This window comes from Dermochelys coriacea, chromosome 1 (genome assembly GCF_009764565.3).
Source record: "Dermochelys coriacea isolate rDerCor1 chromosome 1, rDerCor1.pri.v4, whole genome shotgun sequence".
NCBI classification, from domain to species: Eukaryota; Metazoa; Chordata; order Testudines; family Dermochelyidae; genus Dermochelys; species Dermochelys coriacea.
The window spans coordinates 231,242,930-231,263,681 of NC_050068.2; the positions used below are offsets into that span (position 1 = coordinate 231,242,930).

The 20,752-nt window shown below is 43.6% G+C and overlaps 1 protein-coding gene and 1 long non-coding RNA gene across 2 annotated transcripts; one reads left to right on the forward strand and one right to left on the reverse strand.

Annotated features, from left to right (window-relative positions):
- The first annotated feature begins 981 nt into the window (after window positions 1–981).
- Window positions 982–2,521, forward strand: LOC119846628 (phospholipase A and acyltransferase 1-like). The gene is made up of 3 exons (XM_043503911.1): window positions 982–1,046; window positions 1,540–1,802; window positions 2,444–2,521. The coding sequence occupies exons 1-3, from the start codon at window positions 1,019–1,021 to the stop codon at window positions 2,513–2,515; spliced, it is 363 nt and encodes a 120-aa protein (XP_043359846.1). The 5' UTR covers window positions 982–1,018; the 3' UTR covers window positions 2,516–2,521.
- On the reverse strand, window positions 1,375–5,241 carry LOC122457796. Its single transcript, XR_006277470.1, has 3 exons — window positions 3,905–5,241; window positions 3,173–3,293; window positions 1,375–2,276 (listed from the first exon to the last, which is right to left on the reverse strand). It is a non-coding gene; the product is annotated as an uncharacterized LOC122457796 (long non-coding RNA).
- Window positions 5,242–20,752: the final 15,511 nt, after the last annotated feature.

Below are 20,752 nucleotides of genomic sequence, written 5' to 3' on the forward strand. Positions count from 1 at the left end.
TACCAACACTGGGGCATCTATGTGGGAAAGGGACATGTGGTCCACTTCACATTTCCAGGTAAATAAGAATAAAAAGATGAATCCTTCCATAGATTCATCACATAATCCAAAATTATTCTCATCTGATGTTTTGACCCTTGTATAAAAATGATCTCACTTCAGTTCAGTGGGACCGGTGTGCACAGCACATGACCTATCATTACAATTTACACCAATTGGTCCGTTGGCATTCTCATCAGATAGATGAAGGCATGAATGGGTCTTGGAGATTGAACTCTTGTTTCACCCAAGTGATGTCCGCTATAGGTATGTGGCTAAAGCACACTGAGGTTGTTGGGTGGCAAGATGGAGGAAGCACACTTGTGAAAAGGCAATAACCAAAACTGTTCCGTCTACTCTTCCTCCTGCGTGTGATCCTCTGATCTTCAAAGCTGTACATAGTCTCTGAGCCTTTCTTGATGCATCTCAGAGTCAGGAGAACCCTAGCAATTTCTCATACTTAAATCACAAACCAAAAGTCACTGATCACTCAGAGCTCTGCTAGCCCTTCCTTGGCTCAGCCACAGCTAGAGAAGATTCAGTCTCCACAATAAGCTCCAAGCAGTTTGGGCCCAGAATTTGCTCAGTTCAGATTTGGGCCCCAGATCTGACCCTTCCACCTTTCCCTCAACATTTTAGTTCATCAGTAGCACTTAGTGTCTCAACTCTATCTAGCTAACGTACTCATGTGGCTTCCATTACCACAGAATCTGAGAACCTCACAATCTCTACTGTATTTACTCTTCCTTTAAAGTAGGAAAGTACTATTATCCCCATTTTACAGATGCAGAACTGAGGCAGAGAGAGAGACTGTGTCCCAAGTAAGCCAAATGTATCACGGGAAGTCTATGGAATAGCAGACTCTTGAATTCAGGTCTCCCAAATCCCAGCTTTCCACCTAACCACCCAATTACCTTTCCTCTTACTTCCAACAGGCGATACTGTATGCTTCGCATATCTCAGTCAGGAGTTGCTCTTCATGGGCCAACCAAGAGAAGCAGTGCTAAGTAAGTCTTTTCTAGATATCATTCTTAGAGCTGGCTGAAATTTTTTGGACAAATATCTTATTCACTGAAAAACAGTTTGGGGTCAACCAAAACTATTTACCAAATTTGGGTCACATTGGAGAAAAGTTTCAGCTTAAAAATAATTTTTAAAAAGTTGAAACATTTTGTTTTGACATTTTATAAACAAAACATTTTGACTTGGTTTTGAAATTTAGCTCATGTTTTTAAAATAATGAAACTAGAGTAAAAAATCTACCCAAAGACTAAACAAAAAGTAATGAAGAAATTGCATTCTGAATCTCACAAAACATCTCATTCAGCTCAAAACAAACTTTTTTGGGGGGGATTTTTTCCCTCCAGTTCAGTACTGAACCAAAAAAAAAATCACTTATTTGCGAGGATCTAGTCATTCCTGTCAGATCTGACACTTGCCCTGGGCAAACTGCCAACCCTCTTTCACCTCTCATTGGCTGTCTTTTTTTTTTTTTTTAAGAGTTGGAAGAGGGATTGAATAATATGCTTAATGGAGAATTCTTCAAAGCCAAAGTGCAAAAGGAGCATCTGAGGAACGTGGCTCGTGTTTCAAGCTATGCTGTAAACAACCAATTAGATAAAAAGCACCCTCCATTACCTCTTCCTCATGTGGTAAAGAGAGCTGAGCACCTGGTGGGGAAGAATATAGACTACAATCTAGTTATGTCTAACTGTGAACATCTTGCCACTATGATGAGATATGGCATTGCTGAATCACAGCAGGTGAGTCTGCTTCCTTCACCTGATCTCCATTTAGAAATGACTCCCTAGGGGCATGATTCTATTTTGATTTGCATTTGTATTACATCAGTGGAATGATTTCAAGATTGACATCAGGATAACAGCACAGAAGCAGGCCTTAGATATTTATAGAATATAAAGCAATATTGGTACTCTGGTCAAACAAGGAACAAATTAACGTATATGACTGTTACATAATAGAGACAAGATGGATGAGGTGATATATTTTATTGGATCAACTTTTATTAGTGAAAGAGAAAAGCTTTCCAGCTCCACAGAACTTTTCAGGTGCGACAAACAAACAGAGAAATGCTCTCAAATTGGGTGCAGGGCCTCACTTTGCTTGACCAAATATGGGATAAACCAGGGAGACAAAAGATGACTTTGAAACAGTTCAGTGTCAGTCATTTCTAGACACTTTCTCTGATTTCATGGGACATCCCTCCTGTGCTGACCCTGGAATCAGAAAAAAACAAAACCAGCTACGTTTTGCCCTTCCCCACCCACCCCCAATGGGAAAGAGTATAACTGACAGGTCTGTATTAGACACAAAAGTGGTTAGTTCTTAGATTCTAGCTCATGTGAATCTTCATTCTGATTATTAACTTGGCTTCTTGTTTTAGGCAGTTTACTTTGAAGTGGATGAAGGTTTTGTGAAGCAGATAAAGAAATGGCTAGCCAAAATCAAGGAGTAGCTTTTGGATTGGTGAGTATGCACTATGGCATTTAAATGGGCACTGACTTCTTAGATAGAGATCAATTGCACCTACATTGATGCAACATACAGCCCATCATACACAAGTACCAAAGGTAAATTATTTACCTATCTGTCCCTGAACAACTTTCACATTAATGGGAGGAAGGTCATCTTCCCAACTCACAAAAGGAGAAAACAGAGTTCTAGAAGATCTGAGCCCCTTCCCCATTAATGGTGGGTTTGTGGAGGAAGGATATGATCCTTTCTCTCAACATAGACCCCACATAACTAAGTCCACTTACACTAACAAAGGAATAGTCTCTCTTCTCCCATAAAATCTCTGCTCTCTTCACACTAATGATGATCAATCTCCCCCATTGCAGCCCACATGTTCATGAGTGATGTCCAAGACCCCTTCATACATTACTAAAAAAGGGGAAATTCTCCCTCACTACCTCCCTGAACATGAATATTGAGTGCAATAATCATCAAATTTGGGGGACTGGAAAAAGCTCTTGGAAGTATGTTAAATGACCTTGGTTATTTACTCCGGAAGCAATGGAAAATTGGATTGCTAGAGAAAGAACCTCTTCTACATGAAGCAGCATTCAGAAGCTAGGAATAACTGACTAGAAAAAACAAGTAAAATACTTACTAATAACCCACGGGTGCTCTCCTCCTTCTGCTTTGTGGTGCTATGGCTATGAAACTGTGATGCTTTGGTAATCTGTATACTGAACATTCCTAAGAGCTCTGCCTATGTGTCCAGATTAGTGCTGGTCAAAAAAAAAAAAGATAAGTATCATTCACAAAGGCTCAAAAGAAATCAATATTTAGTTTTGTTTAAAACTTTCCATTTTTTCAATGTATTGATTTTTATTTTTATTTCATTTCAGTAGGGAAAGGGAACATTCTCTTGCTTTTTAAAATTTTTCCACTGGACAAAGGCAGGGGTAGCAGAGAGACAGAGTAATTATATTCCTAAGAAAATAACATTCAGTGTTTTTGGAATATTTTAACTCTTTTAGTTTTGAAAATTTTCATTGAAAAAACAAAGTTTCATGCACTTTGGTTGAAAAGGCATTTTCTATTTAAATAACAAGTTTAAATGGAATGTTTTGACCAAGTCTAATAGAGTCAGCAGCCATTTTGTTCTCTGGTTGTTGTACCCTGTTAATGAGGCAACATGACTATTGTGTTGTCTCTCTCATGGACACCTTCTTTTCCTTGTTTCTTGTTTTCCTTGCGCTGAAATAAGTCATGTTGGACTGAAACTATATGGTTGCTATTTGTGTTTCAAAAAGGATAATGTGCCTGATTCTGCTCTCAATTAGTTTTATACCAATGGAATATTGTTGACTTTTACTGAGATTATTCTTAAATTTACCATTTGTATTGAGGTAGCACCTAGGAGTGCCCATCACAAACCAGAACCTTGTTGTGCTAGGTGCTGTACAAACAAAGAACAAAAAGTCAGTCCATTTCCCAAAGAACCTACAATATAAGAGCCAATGAGTAGATACGGACATGGGAACATGAAGAAAGAATGAGATAATACTACTCAGCATGACAGACAGTGGTCACAGCTAGAGATGGTAGAAAATGTTTTGACTGAACAGTTTTCCATTGGAAAATGCTGTCTCATGGAAAGCTAAATGTTTTGTGGGAATGTGTAGATTTTGATGGAAAAATTTCAAAATGTTACATTTTGATGAGGTTTTTTGACTTTTTTGTACTACATCGCAATAATCAATGTTATAATGCAATATAAATAATAGGATCAATGTTTCTGAAAGAAAATATTTCAGAATACTTCATTCCAACAACCTCCTCCCCCCAAAAAACTTGGAGATTATCTTTTCACCCTTAATTGTGACAAAAACAAATGTTGAAATCTTGAATTTTGCAGATTTGATTGGGGGCCTCCTCCCAAAGTAGGAGGGACAGCATGGGGAGAAAGCACAAAGGTAGCTGTTTGAAAATTTAACAAGTGGGTGATAAAGGTTGGCCCCGTAGAATTGCTCTTGGTTTAGACTGGTGTACAAGGGAACAAAACCAGTAATCTTAACAGGAGTTTATGCTTATGAATACTGACAGTCCTGGATACTGATGTCCTTTATATATCCTAAGAACAGGGACAATACAGACAACAGCAGTGATAGTTACCTCACCCTACTAATGTATGCCATGCTTGCCTATGAAGACATTACCTCTCAAAGTGAGGGGAGTTTATCGTCTTTGGCCTTTCTACTGAGATCAGAGAAGGGTACCACATATTGCATAGTCGTGTTATTAAATACATGGCCACTTGGAAATGGCCTGAAACCCACTCATGTCTCACAGCTCACAAAACAAATCTCAGATACTAGAAAATTTACACAATGACTCATATGGGCTGGATGGGAAACCAGCAATCTATACTGGATGTGAAAGCCATGATTTTCCACTGCCAGGCTCCTGAGCTTGTCCTTGGACTGTAATGGCTGTAGGGCTGAGTTATGTTATATGCTCTGTCGGTAAGGTCACTCTGCTAAAATGCAGCCAGTTAGAACTATGGGATTGCTTTTACAAAGATACTTTCACCTACTCTGTTAATGTGTTCTTCCCTTCAAACAGCATGACACTCAACTCTGTGTCTACGGAAAGAAATTCCTTCTGTGCAGGAGTTTCGGAGAGTAAGAAAGGCAGCTAGATACTTTGCAAACCTAAATCTCTTTTCTATTCAATGCTGTAGAATAGAAGAAATTTTACTGCTAGCGGGCGGCTTCATCAAAATAAAAACCTAAATAGTCAAACTCCAGCCATGAAAACCCAGAGCTTCCTGGATAAATCATCAGTTCCAATATGCCTAGACCTAAATGTATTGTCCTGATGTGTCTGAGAGAATCTGCCAGTCGTCTGGAGGAGAACTGGCCACAAACTGAGGGGCTGACCAAGCAGAGAAAGAGACATCAAAGACTATATCCTATAGCAAAACACTTTAAGAATCACTTTAAGAATTAAACTGCTTAGTTCAGACCTTCCAGGGAGGGGGCTAATTATTTTGATTGTGATTTGTTGGACATATATTAAAGAGATTGACCAAAACTAATTACAGGAATCTTCTTATTTCATATAAGTTTCACAGGAATATGTGGAATGGAAACCCTGTCTTCCTGCCCATTCTAGTCACAGCACCACACCTGCCTCAACATCGTCAGGTATTTTTATAGGTATCAGAGCAAAGAAGAGTTTTAAGGAGGATTCTGAACAAGGACAATGAGGTGGCTTTGGTCTCAACTTAGTCAGTTCTTCAGGGAAGAGTTTGTGTCTTCCCATTCCATCTGTTTGTACAATGTCTAGCACAAAGGGGCGTCAGTGTCATTGGGACCTTTGGACACTACAATCAGCATATGCTCTCTCCTGCAAGCACCTAAAAATATATGCAAATACACTAGAGCCAGTCAGAAAATCAAAAGCTTTCCTGCAGTAAACTCAGTGGGAAAAATCACCATTCCCATTTTTGGAGTGACTGTTTTCCCTTAGAATTTTCATTCTTAATTTAAACAATGTTTCTTTTCAAAATATTGATTCAAAACTTTTTTTTCCCTTTGGCTTAAAATGTCATTTTGGTTTTTGGAAACTGAAAAATTTCAGGTTTCCATTTTCAGTTTTTAGATATACAGGGGCGTCCCCTCTTTTTTTCTTTATCTTCACATGCTTTCTTACTTTTGTCTTTCTGGAGAAAGGGAGAGAAGAGTAAAAAAAAATAATTAAGAGGTGGAGGAACTTGAAAATCCAAAGCCAGAAATGGAAAAATTTAATTTTTTCAGTTTCCCAAAACTGAACTAAAACAACCTTTTACGTCAAAAAGAAATGAACAATGTCACTGCAAAGGGTTGATCTGAAATGAAACATCAGTGATGCTGAGGCTGCAGAATTTGGCAATTTTGGAAAGTATAACATTCACCATTTTGCTGCAGAAAGGTGCCCAGCATTTTCCCTCCTTTTGACCTGCCTGCAGCTGCCTCTGCCTCCCCATTAATTCCCATTTAATTGAAGGAAATTAGATTACGGTGCATATTTTGTCCAATGGAGCCAGGTAGCAGGGAGTAAGGGAGCCTGATTGTACTGAGGGAATGTGGCAGTGTGAAGTGTAGGTTGAAAAGCTGCCTGGATAACAGTATGATAGCCAAGACCTAGGAGCCAACTTGGAGAAGCAGGAGTTGACCTGCTGAGGCAGGATCCACACACTGCTTCCCTGGCACACATGGGAAGTCTCTGTCCAGGGCAGCTTGGACAACATGGTAGCATCCGAGGACCAGGAAGTGGAGCTGGACCACCTGAAAAGCATAGTGAACAAAACCATCCTCAGAAATGATCACTTTCAAAAATAATTGATGAATATTATGGCAACGAGTGTTTTCAGCTATGAGCCATGGCTGTACACATTTATGTGAGGTTGGGAGGATGGGAACAAGGGACATTTCATGGTAATGGAATTTCGTGTTTGGTGCAATGGAATTTAGGGCTTGTTGCCACAGAACTTGCTCTAGTTGTACCACTGAGTTCGCAGTGCCTGGGTATGGGGAATATGTTAGCTTCTTTCCTGCTGGGTTTAAGGCAGGAAGTGGGTTGGGTAGGTCCTGGTACCCCCGAGAGGTGCTTTCAGATTTTCTTCCCTTGCAGAAGGGTGGGTACAGGTGGGCTCAGTTTTCTTCTTCTGGGTGGGGTGTGCTTTGACCTCTAGCTCCATTGTTCCTTTTCAATCTCTTTTATGACAAAATGGGAAAACAAATGGACTCTGGATTAAAATAGGTAGAATGAGGCTACAAAGATGAGAAGATAGATTTGGGGATAGTGCTCAGGTTCAGAACAGCCAGTCCACAACTATGCTCAATACCAGCACCTCTCTGAAGTTATTACTTTGTTCTTCAGAATCTCAACTTTCATTTTTTTAAAAAATAAATATTTAGCTATTATGTTGGTGAAGAAAATGTCAAAAATGCAAACTGAGGCCAGGTCTACATTACACACTTACACTGGTATAACTACGTCACTCAGGGGCATGAAAAATCCACACCCCTGAGTGACATAATTATACTGACCCTAACCCCCACCATGTAGACAGTGCTATGTCGGTGGGAAAAGCTCTCCTACCAACATAGCTACTGCCTCTCACACAGGTGGAGTAACTACGCCAACAGGAGTGTAGCCATCTGAGTGAGTCTGCAAAGAGACTGGATAGCTCTGAAAGGTGTGAACTGCCTCATTCATTACATTATGGTGTAAACTCAGGTGCCCAATGATGATAATTTAAATGTCAACATTGTTAACTATTCCATTCCTCATGCAAGAACAGAGAGAAGATCACAAGTCTGCACCACTTACTATGAATGACATTTCATTTTGGTGCCTCATGTGAGTTGCATTTGGGAGATAGCATAAGTTTTTTTTCTCCAGTCAAGAAGATCTAGCAGAACCCACAGGCATATTCAAGCTCTACAAAGGGGAGCCAATCTCAAGGAGCTCAGAGAGCACACACAATCATATTTTCAACATCTGCACAATCCACAGTTAGCATGATCCCATTTTGGTGACTCACATTGAGCTTATATTGTGGGAAGAGTTTAGAATATCACCATTTCCCCCTTGTCTTACCCTGAGAGTGGTGATTAGATTTTACATGGGAGAAATCAAGAGGTTTGTCATAAACATACAGCTAAGGGTAGTATAAAATCGCTCCTTTACCTGTAAAGGGTTAAGAAGCGCAGATAACTTGGTTGGCACCTGACCAAAAGGACCAATAAAGGGAGAATAGATTCATAGATTCATAGATACTAAGGTCAGAAGGGACCATTATGATCATCTAGTCCGACCTCCTGCATATCGCAGGCCACAGAATCTCACCCAACCACTCCTGCGAAAAACCTCACCTATGTCTGAGCTATTGAAGTCCTCAAATCGTGGTTTAAAGACTTCAAGGAGCAGAGAATCCTCCAGCAAGTGACCCATGACCCATGCTACAGAGGAAGGTGAAAAACCTCCAGGGCCTCTTGCCAACTGCCCTGGAGGAAACTTCCTTCCTGACCCCAAATATGGCAATCAGCTAAACCCTGAGCATATGGGCAAGATTCACCAGCCAGATACCCAGGAAAGAATTTTCTGTAGTAACTCAGATCCCATCCCATCTAACATCCCATCACAGGCCATTGGGCCTATTTACCATGAATAGTTAAAGATCAATTAATTACCAAAATCATGTTATCCCATCATACCATCTCCTCCATAAACTTATCGAGTTTAATCTTAAAGCCAGATAAGTCTTTTGCCCCCACTGCTTCCCTTGGAAGGCTATTCCAAATCTTCACTCCTCTGATGGTTAGAAACCTTTGTCTAATTTCAAGTCTAAACTTCCCAATGACCAGTTTATATCCATTTGTCTTGTGTTCACATTGGTACTGAGCTTAAATAATTCCTCTCCCTCTCTGGTATTTATCCCTCTGATATATTTATAGAGAGCAATCATATCTCCCCTCAACCTTCTTTTAGTTAGGCTAAACAAGCAAGCTCCTTGAGTTTCCTTTCATAAGACAGGTTTTCCATTCCTCGGATCATCCTAGTAGCCCTTCTCTGTACCTGTTCCAATTTGAATTCATCCTTCTGAAACATGGGAGACCAGAACTGCACACAGTATTCCAGGTGAGGTCTCACCAGTGCCTTGTATAATGGTACTAAAACCTCCTTATCTCTACTGGAAATACCTTGCCTGATGCATCCCAAGACCGCATTACCTTTTTTCACGGCCATATCACATTGGCGGCTCATAGTCATCCTATGATCAACCAATACTCGGAGGTCCTTCTCCTCTTCTGTTATTTCTAATTGATGCATCCCCAGCTTATAACTAAAATTCTTGTTATTAATCCCTAAATGCATAACCTTACACTTCCACTATTAAATTTCATCCTATTACTATTACTCCAGTTTACAAGGTCATCCAAATCTTCCTGTATGATTTTCCGGTCCTTCTCTAAATTGGCAATACCTCCCAGCTTTGTATCATCCGCAAATTTTATTAGCACACTCCCACTTTTTGTGCTGAGGTCAGTAATAAAAAGATTAAGTAAGATTGGTCCCAAAACTGATCCCTGAGGAACTCCACTGGTAACCTCCCTCCAGCCTGACAGTTCACCTTTCAGTAGGACCCGCTGTAGTCTCCCTGTTAACCAGTTCCTTATCCACCTTTCAATTTTCATATTGATCCCCATCTTTCCCAATTTAATTAATAATTCCCCATGTGGCATGGTATCAAATGCCTTACTGAAATCAAGATAAATTAGATCCACTGCGTTTCCTTTGTCTAAAAAATCTGTTGCTTTCTCAAAGAAGATCAGGTTGGTTTGGCACGATCTACCTTTTGTAAAACCATGTTGTATTTTGTCCCATTTACCATTGACCTCAATGTCCTTAACTACTTTCTCCTTCAAAATTTTTTCCAAGACCTTGCATACTGCAGATGTCAAACTAAGAGGCCTGTAGTTACCCGGATCACTTTTTTTTCCTTTCTTAAAAATAGGAACTATGTTAGCAATTCTCCAATCATACGGTACAACCCCTGAGTTTACAGATTCATTAAAAATTCTTGCTAATGGGCTTGCAATTTCAGGTGCCAATTCCTTTAATATTCTTGGATGAAGATTATCTGGGCCCCCCGATTTAGTCCCATTAAGCTGTTCGAGTTTTGCTTCTACCTCAGATATGGTAATATCTACCTCCATATCCTCATTCCCATTTGTCATGCTACCATTATCCCTAAGATCCTCTTTAGCCTTATTAAAGACTGAGGCAAAGTACTTGTTTAGATATTGGGCCATGCCTAGATTATCCTTGACCTCCACTCCATCCTCAGTGTTTAGCGGTCCCACTTCTTCTTTCTTTGTTTTCTTCTTATTTATAGAACCTTTTACTATTGGTTTTAATTCCCTTTGCAAGGTCCAACTCTACTTGACTTTTAGCCTGTCTCACTTTATCCCTACATGTTCTGACCTCAATAAGGTAGCTTTCTTTGCTGATCCCTCCCATCTTCCACTCCCTGTATGCTTTCTGCTTTTTCTTAATCACCTCTCTGAGATGCTTGCTCATCCAGCTTGGTCTACAACTCCTGCCTATGAATTTTTTCCCCTTTCTTGGGATGCAGGCTTCTGATTGCTTCTGCAGCTTTAATTTAAAGTAAACCCAGGCCTCCTCTGCCTTTAGATCCATACATTCTTCAGTCCAATCCACTTCCCTAACTAATTTCCTTAATTTTTGAAAGTCAGTCCTTTTGAAATCAAACACCCTAGTTACAGATTTATTTTTGTTAATCCTTCCGTTCAGTTTGAACTGAATTAGCTCATGATCGCTCGAACCAAGATTGTCCCCTACAACCATTTCTTCTATGAGGTCCTCACTACTCACCAAAATTAAATCTAAAATGGCATCCCCTCTAGTCGGTTCAGCAACTACTTGATGAAGCAAAAAGAAAAGGAGTACTTGTGGCACCTTAGAGACTAACAAATTTATTAGAGCATAAGCTTTTGTGAGCTACAGCTCACTTCATCGGATGCATTTGGTGGAAAAAACAGAGGAGAGATTTATATACACACACAGAGAACATGAAACAATGGGTTTATCATACACACTGTAAGGAGAGTGATCACTTAAGATAAGCCATCACCAGCAGCAGGGGGGGGAAAAGGAGGAAAACCTTTCATGGTGACATGCAAGGTAGGCTAATTCCAGCAGTTAACAAGAATATCAGAGGAACAGTGGGGGGTGGGAGGGGGGCGGAGAAATACCATGGGGAAATAGTTTTACTTTGTGTAATGACTCATCCATTCCCAGTCTCTATTCAAGCCTAAGTTAATTGTATCCAGTTTGCAAATTAATTCCAATTCAGCAGTCTCTCGCTGGAGTCTGTTTTTGAAGCTTTTTTGTTGAAGGATAGCCACTCTTAGGTCTGTGATCGAGTGACCAGAGAGATTGAAGTGTTCTCCAACTGGTTTTTGAATGTTATAATTCTTGACGTCTGATTTGTGTCCATTCATTCTTTTATGTAGAGACTGTCCAGTTTGGCCAATGTACATGGCAGAGGGGCATTGCTGGCACATGATGGCATATATCACATTGGTAGATGCGCAGGTGAACGAGCCTCTGATAGTGTGGCTGATGTGATTAGGCCCTATGATGGTATCCCCTGAATAGATATGTGGACAGAGTTGGCAACGGGCTTTGTTGCAAGGATAGGTTCCTGGGTTGGTGGTTCTGTTTTGTTGTGTGTGGTTGCTGGTGAGTATTTGCTTCAGATTGGGGGGCTGTCTGTAAGCAAGGACTGGTCTGTCTCCCAAGATCTGTGAGAGTGATGGGTCGTCCTTCAGGATAGGTTGTAGATCCTTGATGATGCGTTGGAGAGGTTTTAGTTGTGGGCTGAAGGTGATGGCTAGTGGCGTTCTGTTATTTTTTTTGTTGGGCCTGTCCTGTAGTAGGTGACTTCTGGGTACTCTTCTGGCTCTGTCAATGTTTCTTCACTTCAGCAGGTGGGTATTGTAGTTGTAGGAATGCATGATAGAGATCTTGTAGGTGTTTGTCTCTTTCTGACGGGTTGGAGCAAATGCGGTTATATCGTAGAGCTTGGCTGAAGACAATGAATCGAGTGGTATGATCTGGATGAAAGCTAGAGGCATGTAGGTAGGAATAGTGGTCAGTAGGTTTCCGATATAGGGTGGTGTTTATGTGACCATCGCTTATTAGCACCGTAGTGTCCAGGAAGTGGATCTCTTGTGTGGACTGGTCCAGGCTGAGGTTGATGGTGGGATGGAAATTGTTGAAATCATGGTGGAATTCCTCAAGAGCTTCTTTTCCATGGTTCCAGATGATGTCATCAATGTAACGCAAGTAGAATAGGGGCATTAGGGGACGAGAGCTGAGGAAGCGTTGTTCTAAGTCAGCCATAAAAATGTTGGCATACTGTGGGGCCATGCGGGTACCCATCGCAGTGCCGCTGATTTGAAGGTATACATTGTCACCAAATGTGAAATAGTTATGGGTGAGGACAAAGTCACAAAGTTCAGCCACCAGGTTAGCCGTGACAGTATCGGGGATACTGTTCCTGACGGCTTGTAGTCCATCTTTGTGTGGAATGTTGGTGTAGAGGGCTTCTACATCCATAGTGGCTAGGATGGTGTTTTTAGGAAGATCACCAATGGACTGTAGTTTCCTCAGGAAGTCAGTGGTGTCTCGAAGATAGCTGGGAGTGCTGGTAACAAAGGGCCTGAGGAGGGAGTCTACATAGCCAGACAATCCTGCTGTCAGGGTGCCAATGCCTGAGATGATGGGGCGTCCAGGATTTCCAAGTTTATGGATCTTGGGTAGCAGATAGAATACCCCAGGTCGGGGTTCTAGGGGTGTGTCTGTGCGGATTTGTTCTTGTGCTTTTTCAGGGAGTTTCTTGAGCAAATGCTGTAGTTTCTTTTGGTAACTCTCAGTGGGATCAGAGGGTAATGGCTTGTAGAAAGTGGTGTTGGAGAGCTGCCTAGTAGCCTCTTGTTCATACTCCGACCTATTCATGATGACGACAGCACCTCCTTTGTCAGCCTTTTTGATTATGATGTCAGAGTTGTTTCTGAGGCTGTGGATGGCACTGTGTTCTGCATGGCTGAGGTTATGGGTTAAGCGATGCTGCTTTTCCACAATTTCAGCTCGTGCACGTCGGCGGAAGCACTCTATGTAGAAATCCAGGCTGCTGTTTCGACCTTCAGGAGGAGTCCACCCAGAATCCTTCTTTTTGTAGTGTTGGCAGGAAGGTCTCTGTGGGTTAATATGTTGGTCAGAGGTGTGTTGGAAATATTCCTTGAGTCTGAGACGTCGAAAATAGGATTCTAGGTCACCACAGAACTGTATCATGTTCGTGGGGGTGGAGGGGCAAAAGGAGAGGCCCCGAGATAGGACAGATTCTTCTGCTGGGGTAAGAGTATAGTTGGATAGATTAACAATATTGCTGGGTGGGTTAAGGGAACCACTGTTGTGGCCCCTTGTAGCATGTAGTAGTTTAGATAGTTTAGTGTCCTTTTTTTTTGTAGAGAAGCAAAGTGTGTGTTGTAAATGGCTTGTCTAGTTTTTGTAAAGTCCAGCCACAAGGAAGTTTGTTTGGAAGGTTGGTTCTTTATGAGAGTATCCAGTTTTGAGAGCTCACTCTTAATCTTTCCCTGTTTGCTGTAGAGGATGTTGATCAGGTGGTTCTGCAGTTTCTTTGAGAGTGTGTGGCACAAGCTGTCAGCATAGTCTGTGTGGTATGTAGATTGTAATGGATTTTTTACCTTCAGTCCTTTCGGTATGATGTCCATCTGTTTGCATTTGGAGAGGAAGATGATGTCTGTCTGTATCTGTGCGAGTTTTTTCATGAAGTTGACAGATTTCCACTCTATACGGCTAAATTCAATGCCTTGCATAATGACAGAGTAGCAGCCGTGTTAGTCTGTATTCGCAAAAAGAAAAGGAGTACTTGTGGCACCTTAGAGACTAACAAATTTATTAGAGCATAAGCTTTTGTGAGCTCCAGCTCACTTCATCGGATGCATTTGGTGGAAAAAACAGAGGAGAGATTTATATACACACACAGAGAACATGAAACAATGGGTTTATCATACACACTGTAAGGAGAGTGATCACTTAAGATAAGCCATCACCAGCAGCAGGGGGGTGGGGGGAAAGGAGGAAAACCTTTCATGGTGACAAGCAAGGTAGGCTAATTCCAGCAGTTAACAAGAATATCAGAGGAACAGTGGGGGGTGGGGTGGGGGGGAGAAATACCATGAGGAAATAGTTTTACTTTGTGTAATGACTCATCCATTCCCAGTCTCTATTCAAGCCTAAATTAATTGTATCCAGTTTGCAAATTAATTCCAATTCAGCAGTCTCTCGGAGTCTGTTTTTGAAGCTTTTTTGTTGAAGGATAGCCACTCTTAGGTCTGTGATCGAGTGACCAGAGAGATTGAAGTGTTCTCCAACTGGTTTTTGAATGTTATTATTCTTGACGTCTGATTTGTGTCCATTCATTCTTTTACGTAGAGACTGTCCAGTTACTTGATGAAGGAATCCATCAGCTATCGCATCTAGGAAAATCTGAGCCCTATTGTTATTACTAGCACTCATCCTCCAGTCTATATCTGGGAAGTTAAAGTCTCCCATGATCACGCAGTTTCCATTATTATTTACTTTATTAAAAACATTAAAGAGGGCTCTATCCATATCCAAATTAGATCCCGGCAGTCTATAGCACACCCCAAGCACTATCCCAGGGGAGGCTCTAGTAGTTTTCTTCCCCAATGTAATTTTTACCCAAACGGACTGTCTTATCCATTCCATCGCTTCTTATTTCTTTACATTCTACCTCATCATTGATATACAAGGAACAAATTAACGTATATTAACGTATATGTATATGCATAATGTATTAATGTATATGCATTGATATACAATGCTACTCCACCACCTTTACCTTTGCCTTTATTTCTGTCTTTCCTAAACAACACATACCTTTCAATACCTGTAGTCCAGTAATGACTACTATTCCACCATGTTTCTGTTATCCCTATAATATCTGGTTTCAGTTCCTGCACCAGTAGCTCTTGTTACCTAGGCTCCTCGCATTGGTGTACAAACATCTTAATTTTTGCTGTTTGGCCTCGCTCACATTCTGTACCCTATTATGCACAGTCATTCTACAGCCAGTATAACCTATTAGACTGGTATCCACACTGCCCTTCCTCCTTATATACATTCTCCTACCCACGGCTGTATCCTTTCTTACTTCGTTTTCTTCCCTCACAACGCTAAAATCCGGCATAGAGATTAACTGGACATCTCCCAACCATCTCCCCCAAATTCCTAGTTTAAAGCTCTCTTAATCAGTTGTGCCAGCCTCCATCCTAGAAGTCTATTTCCTTCCCTACTCAGATGAAGTCCATTCCGAGAAAACTGTCCTCTGTCCATGAATGCCTCCCAGTGGCCATACATCCCAAAGCCCTCCCTTATAGCACCACTGCCTAACCATCTGTTGATAGTCATAATCTTGTCACACCTTTGTTGCCCTTCTCTAGGAACAGGCAGAATCCCACTAAAGATCACCTGAGCCTTGGTTTCCTTAAGCATCTTCCCCAGTCTAGCATAGTCTCCCTTAATACTTTCCAACGAGAATCTAGTGGTATCATTTATTCCCACATGAAGGATAATTAGGGGATTCTTTCCTGCTCCCTTTAGGATCCTTTTCAACTTCAGGTCTACATCCTGTATCTTAGCACCTGAAAGACAGCACACCCTTCTATTCTCTTGATCAGCACTGGTTACAGGCTTGTCTATTCTTCTCAATAAAGAGTCCCTGATCACATAGACCTGCCTTTTCCTGGTGACGGTGCTATTCTCCAGTCTCTCCTCTGTTCCCTCTGGCTGCAAGTTCTTTCCATTCCTATTCTCCCTTGTAATCCTCTTCAACCCATCCTGTATCCTCCTGGGGCTCATATTTGGTGTAGTCTCCATTGATTCTTCCCCTTTTCCTATAGGACTAGCCGCCCTTCTCTTCTTTCTTGCTCTTCCACCTTCAGTGACTACCTGCTGAGCCCCTTCTTCATTTTCCAACTCTGCAAACCTGTTCCTAAACTCTATTTCTCCTTCACTATCCCGTCTTTTCCTCTGCCTGGTTCTTTTAGTCACATGCTTCCACTGACCACTTTTCTCACCCAGTCTCCCCTCAGAATTCCTCAGTCCTGCTTCCATCTGCAAGTCTGAGCTTTTCCCTTCCAAAACCTCATGTCTTGACTCCATAATCTGCTCAAACCCCTTTCTAAACTCAGCCAGACTTTCCACTTGCATTTCCAAACCTCTGATCTTTTCCTCCATCAGACGGCATTTCATGCAGACAAAACTCTTACCAGGTCCCCCCTCCAGGATCATGTACATACCACAGCTTCACATCCAGTCATCTTTGTTGTGTCTTCCACTACATGAGTCACTCCCACTTCTGCCTCTGTATCTGTCATCGCCTTCCCACCTAAGTCCTGTTAATCTGGGAAACACAAATCACACCAAAACACCCCCCCACAGCAAAAACAAACCCCAAATAAGCACCGCAATACAAACTCCTACTGAAACTCCCCTGTTTACAGCTGTTTGCTAGCTCCTGTGCCACTACAGCTGTCTGTGCCGCTGCACGACTGGTTGGCTACCTTTATAGGTATACCTTTATAGGTATACCTTCTCTCCCTAATCAGAGAAGCCCCACCCCTAATCAGAGCTCAGCTTCTCTCCCAGCACAAAGCCCCTACAAGCCTCTATACATACAAATAATACAAATACAAAACCAAATACAAATACCCTCTCCTCCAACAGAAGATACTTTCAAATCTGTGGGGGAAGGTTTTGGTTGTGTGTTTCTTTGTGTTCTCTCTGGGTCAGCGAGGAACCAGGGCAGGGAAAATACATCTCCTAAAGCCATACCAGAACTAAGCATCTAAGATTACAAATTGTAAGTAATAGGAAGGAAATGCGTTAGCTTACTTTTGTTTCAGCTTGTGAATTTTCCCTAGGCTAAGAGGGAGGTTTATTCCTGGGGTTTTTTTGTTTGTTTTTGGTTTTTTTGTAACTTTAAAGTTTTGCCTAGAGGGGAATCCTCTGTGTTTTGAATCTGATTATCCTATAAAATTACCTTCCATTCTGATTTTACAGAGGTGCTTCTTTTACTTTTATCTTTATAATAAAGTTCTGCTTTTAAGAACCTGATTGGGGTTTTTAGTGTCCTAAAAACCCAAGAGTCTGGTCTGTGCTCACCTTGTTTAAGCCTCCCCAGGAAAGGGGGTGCAAGGCTTTGGGGGATATTTTGGGGGAAACGGGAATTCCAAGCGGTCCTTTTCCTAAATCTTTGTCTAACTCACTTGGTGGTGGCAGCAATACCGTTCCAAGGACAAGGGAGAATTTGTGCCTTGGGGAAGTTTTTAACCTAAGTTGGTAGAGATAAGCTTAGGGGGTCTTTCATGCAGGTCCCCACATCTGTACCCTAGAGTTCAGAGTGGGGAGGGAACCCTGACAGGGTTGTAGGAAGAATGGAGACATTTCCTCACTCTGCTTTTCCTCCCTTTCAAACTTTTCCCTCCTTACCTCTCTCATCCTTTCAGACTTAAAACGATTTGGTTGTGATCAGGTGGATTGGGCCCAGAGATCCTTTACTGGAGGCTTCAGAGTCCTGTCTCACCCATCCCAGGAAAGGAGCAATGGAGGAGTCCTCTAAGCAGCCTAGACTAGCTGCAAGGGAAGCAGCTAATCAGAAAGGCTGCAGGGAGCAGCCAATCATGGCCCAGGAGGGCCATATAAAAGGACAGTTAGCTCCTTAGTGGAGCATGAGTAGTGCAGGTTGTGCTCCTGGCTGGCTAAAGGGAACTGCAGTACCATGGATAGCTCAGTGCTGGCAGGGTCTGGGGCAGCAAGGAAGAGCTTGTGGCTGGCTACTGGGCCTGAACTTAGAGGAGCTCTGAGGTAAGGGTGAAGCTTTGGTGAGGACTGGGCTGTGGGGAGGTGTCCCAGGGAACTGAAAGCAGTGTAGTCAAAGGGACATGGTAGCACATGACTGCTATTCTTAGGGTCCCTGGACTGGGACCAGAGTAGTGGGTGAGCCAGTTACCCATAGGCCACAATTGGACAGTGAGAAATGCCCAGAAGGGGAACTGAACTACTTAGTGGCTGAGCTGGAGAGCTGGGGCCAGAGTAGACCAAGAGAGTGCCTCCAGGGAGGAAGCCCTGGGGGTCTTGCCCAATACTAGGGCTGGGACTACTTAAAGAGTGTAGACACACTTGACCAGAAGAGGTGCTCATGAGATGAGCGCCATGCTGTTACAGGCCTCTCTGCTCCCAACAGTACACATCATTTAACTTTGCCCCATCCCAAAACAAGCACAAATTTATTTTACCCTACTCAGCAAAAAGATCAATTGATTCTGGCATTTCATACTTGAGAAGGAGAATTTTCACGCCTCCAGCCCTGGAGGAAGCAAGGAGGCCAGCAACAGCAGATGATCTTCAGTCTCCCAGTGAGGCAGCAGCAGCAGTTCTTTATCCTCCCCACAGTCTGCAGGGAGGGGGAACAGAAGGAGCCCGTGAATGGGCATGAGTTACTGCAGAGTGGGGACCACAGGACCATATCTAGAGCAGGGGAAGAAAGGAGCTCTTCCCACTACATGTGTTGAGGACCAGGCAGTCTGTCCTGCTTGGCTGCTCCTCCCCAGGAGGCAGGGAGAATGGGGAAAGACAGCCCGTCACTTCGAAACTTCTCCTTAGACCCAGAGGAGAATTTGACTCTGCAATCTAGAGGCAAACCCCAAAGAACTAATACACTCAATACATTCCCCCTCCCTCAGTGGCTTGCTCTCCCCACACCCACTCACTTTCACTGGGCTGGGGTTGGGGTGTAGGAGGGGGTGAGGGTTCCAGCTGCAGGTGTGTATTCTGGGATGGGACTGGGGATGAGGGGTTTGTGGTGGAGGAGGGAGCTCCAGGCTGGGGAGTGGGGCAGAGGGGTTCTGGCTGGGGCCAGGGATGAGGGGGTTGGGATAGGGCTCAGGGTTGGGCAGGGGGTTGGGGCTCGGGATTGGGGAGCGGGCTTACCTTGGATGGCTCCCAGTCAGCGGCACAGTGCGGGGTGGGGGAAACTAAGGCAGGCTTCCTGCTTGTCCTGGCTCCACACCTCACCCCAGAAGTGGCCAACAGGTCCAGCTCTTAGGCGGAGGCCAATGGGAGTGCAGAACTGGTGTTTGGGGCGACGGCAGAGCACGTGGATCCCTGTGGCCCACCCACCTAGGAGCCAGACCTGCTGGTCGCTTCCGGGTTGCAGCATGGTCCCAGGACAGGTAGGGACTAGCCTGCCTTAGCTCCGCAGAACCGCCAATTGGACTTTTAATGGCCCAGTTGGCGGTGCTGACTGGAGCCGCCAGGGTCCCTTTTCGACTGGGTGTTCCAGTCGAAAACCGGACACCTGGTCACCCTAGGAGGTATCAGGAGGCAGGCAGGCAGGGTCTGGTTATCAGGAGGTCTGAGTCAGACAGGCCAGAGCAGGACTGGCTCTAGGCACCAGGAAAGCAAGCACATGGTTGGAGCGGCACAATTCCAGAGGCGGAATTCCAGCCACCCTTTTTTTTTTTTTGCTTGGGCAGTTGCACTCTCGGAGCTTGGGGTGGCAAATATTTTGCTTGGGGCAGGCAGGGTCCAGTTACCAGGAGGTCAGTGCCTGGAAGGAAAGATGGAAGGGGGCATGGGCAGTGGGAATAACAGGCCAGGGAAGTCTAAGCCTTCCCTGGTGCAGCTGCCATTGACCCGCCACTGGACACCTGGGCTCCACACACTGGACACTGTGGCCTCTTCCCCTTGGCCCCCACTCTCTGCTGCTGCCTGCCTGCTGCTGCTCACCGCGTCCCTCCTCCTCAGGGACGGGGAAGTGAGGAGGGAACATGGCGAGCCAGCGGAGGGTATGGGAGTGAGGAGGCTTGCTCAGCCAGGTGCTGGGGCTGGCTGGAGGTTGGCCAGGCGCACAGGGCCGGCCCGGTGCTGAGAGTGGCCTGGCATGACTAGGGTGGGCAGGCCACAGGGCTCCTCCAATTGCAGGGGGGCCCCTCAGGGATCCTTGAGGCTCCAGCATGCGGGGGGTGGGGCCTCAGGTGGAAAGAACGTGGCTAGCAGGCTAGCCTCCCCAAAGTGGGGGTTCCCCCACCACACATGAAGGGGAGATTGGGCTCAAACCTGAGTCACAGCCTGGACTTAGTATGCAGTGTAGACATACCCTAAAGGAGAGGTTACTCACAGTCTGCAGTAACTGGAGTTCTTTGAAATATGTTCCCCTATGTGTGTTCTACTTCTGGTGCACAGATGCTTTTGTAAGAGATGTTTTTGATAATAGTGCCCGTTCAGCCTACACATGTACTATAGGCCTACTCATGCCCTCAGCTGAGAATATACAGGACTGCACAGGCAAACTGCCCTCAGTTCCTTCTCCATGACAAAATTCTACAAAGGAAACTCTGAAGCAGAGGGGAAGGTAGTGGAGCATCTATAGGAGGATACATCTCGAAGAATCCAAGTTACTGCACAAGCTGACTTTTCCTCCTTGTTCAAGTAGCATCTCTGTGGGTGTTCAATTTTGTGACTTCTGAGCAGTATCCTCAGCTGGAGAGGGGAGTTT

Excerpts from the sequence above, each read along its gene's own strand:
- LOC119846628 (XM_043503911.1), top strand. The coding sequence starts at position 1,019 with ATGGGCCAACCAAGAGAAGCAGTGCTAA. Across the intron at positions 1,047-1,539 it reads ACCAAGAGAAGCAGTGCTAA|AGTTGGAAGAGGGATTGAAT; the intron begins GTAAGTCTTTTC and ends TTTTTTTTTAAG. Across the intron at positions 1,803-2,443 it reads GCATTGCTGAATCACAGCAG|GCAGTTTACTTTGAAGTGGA; the intron begins GTGAGTCTGCTT and ends TTCTTGTTTTAG.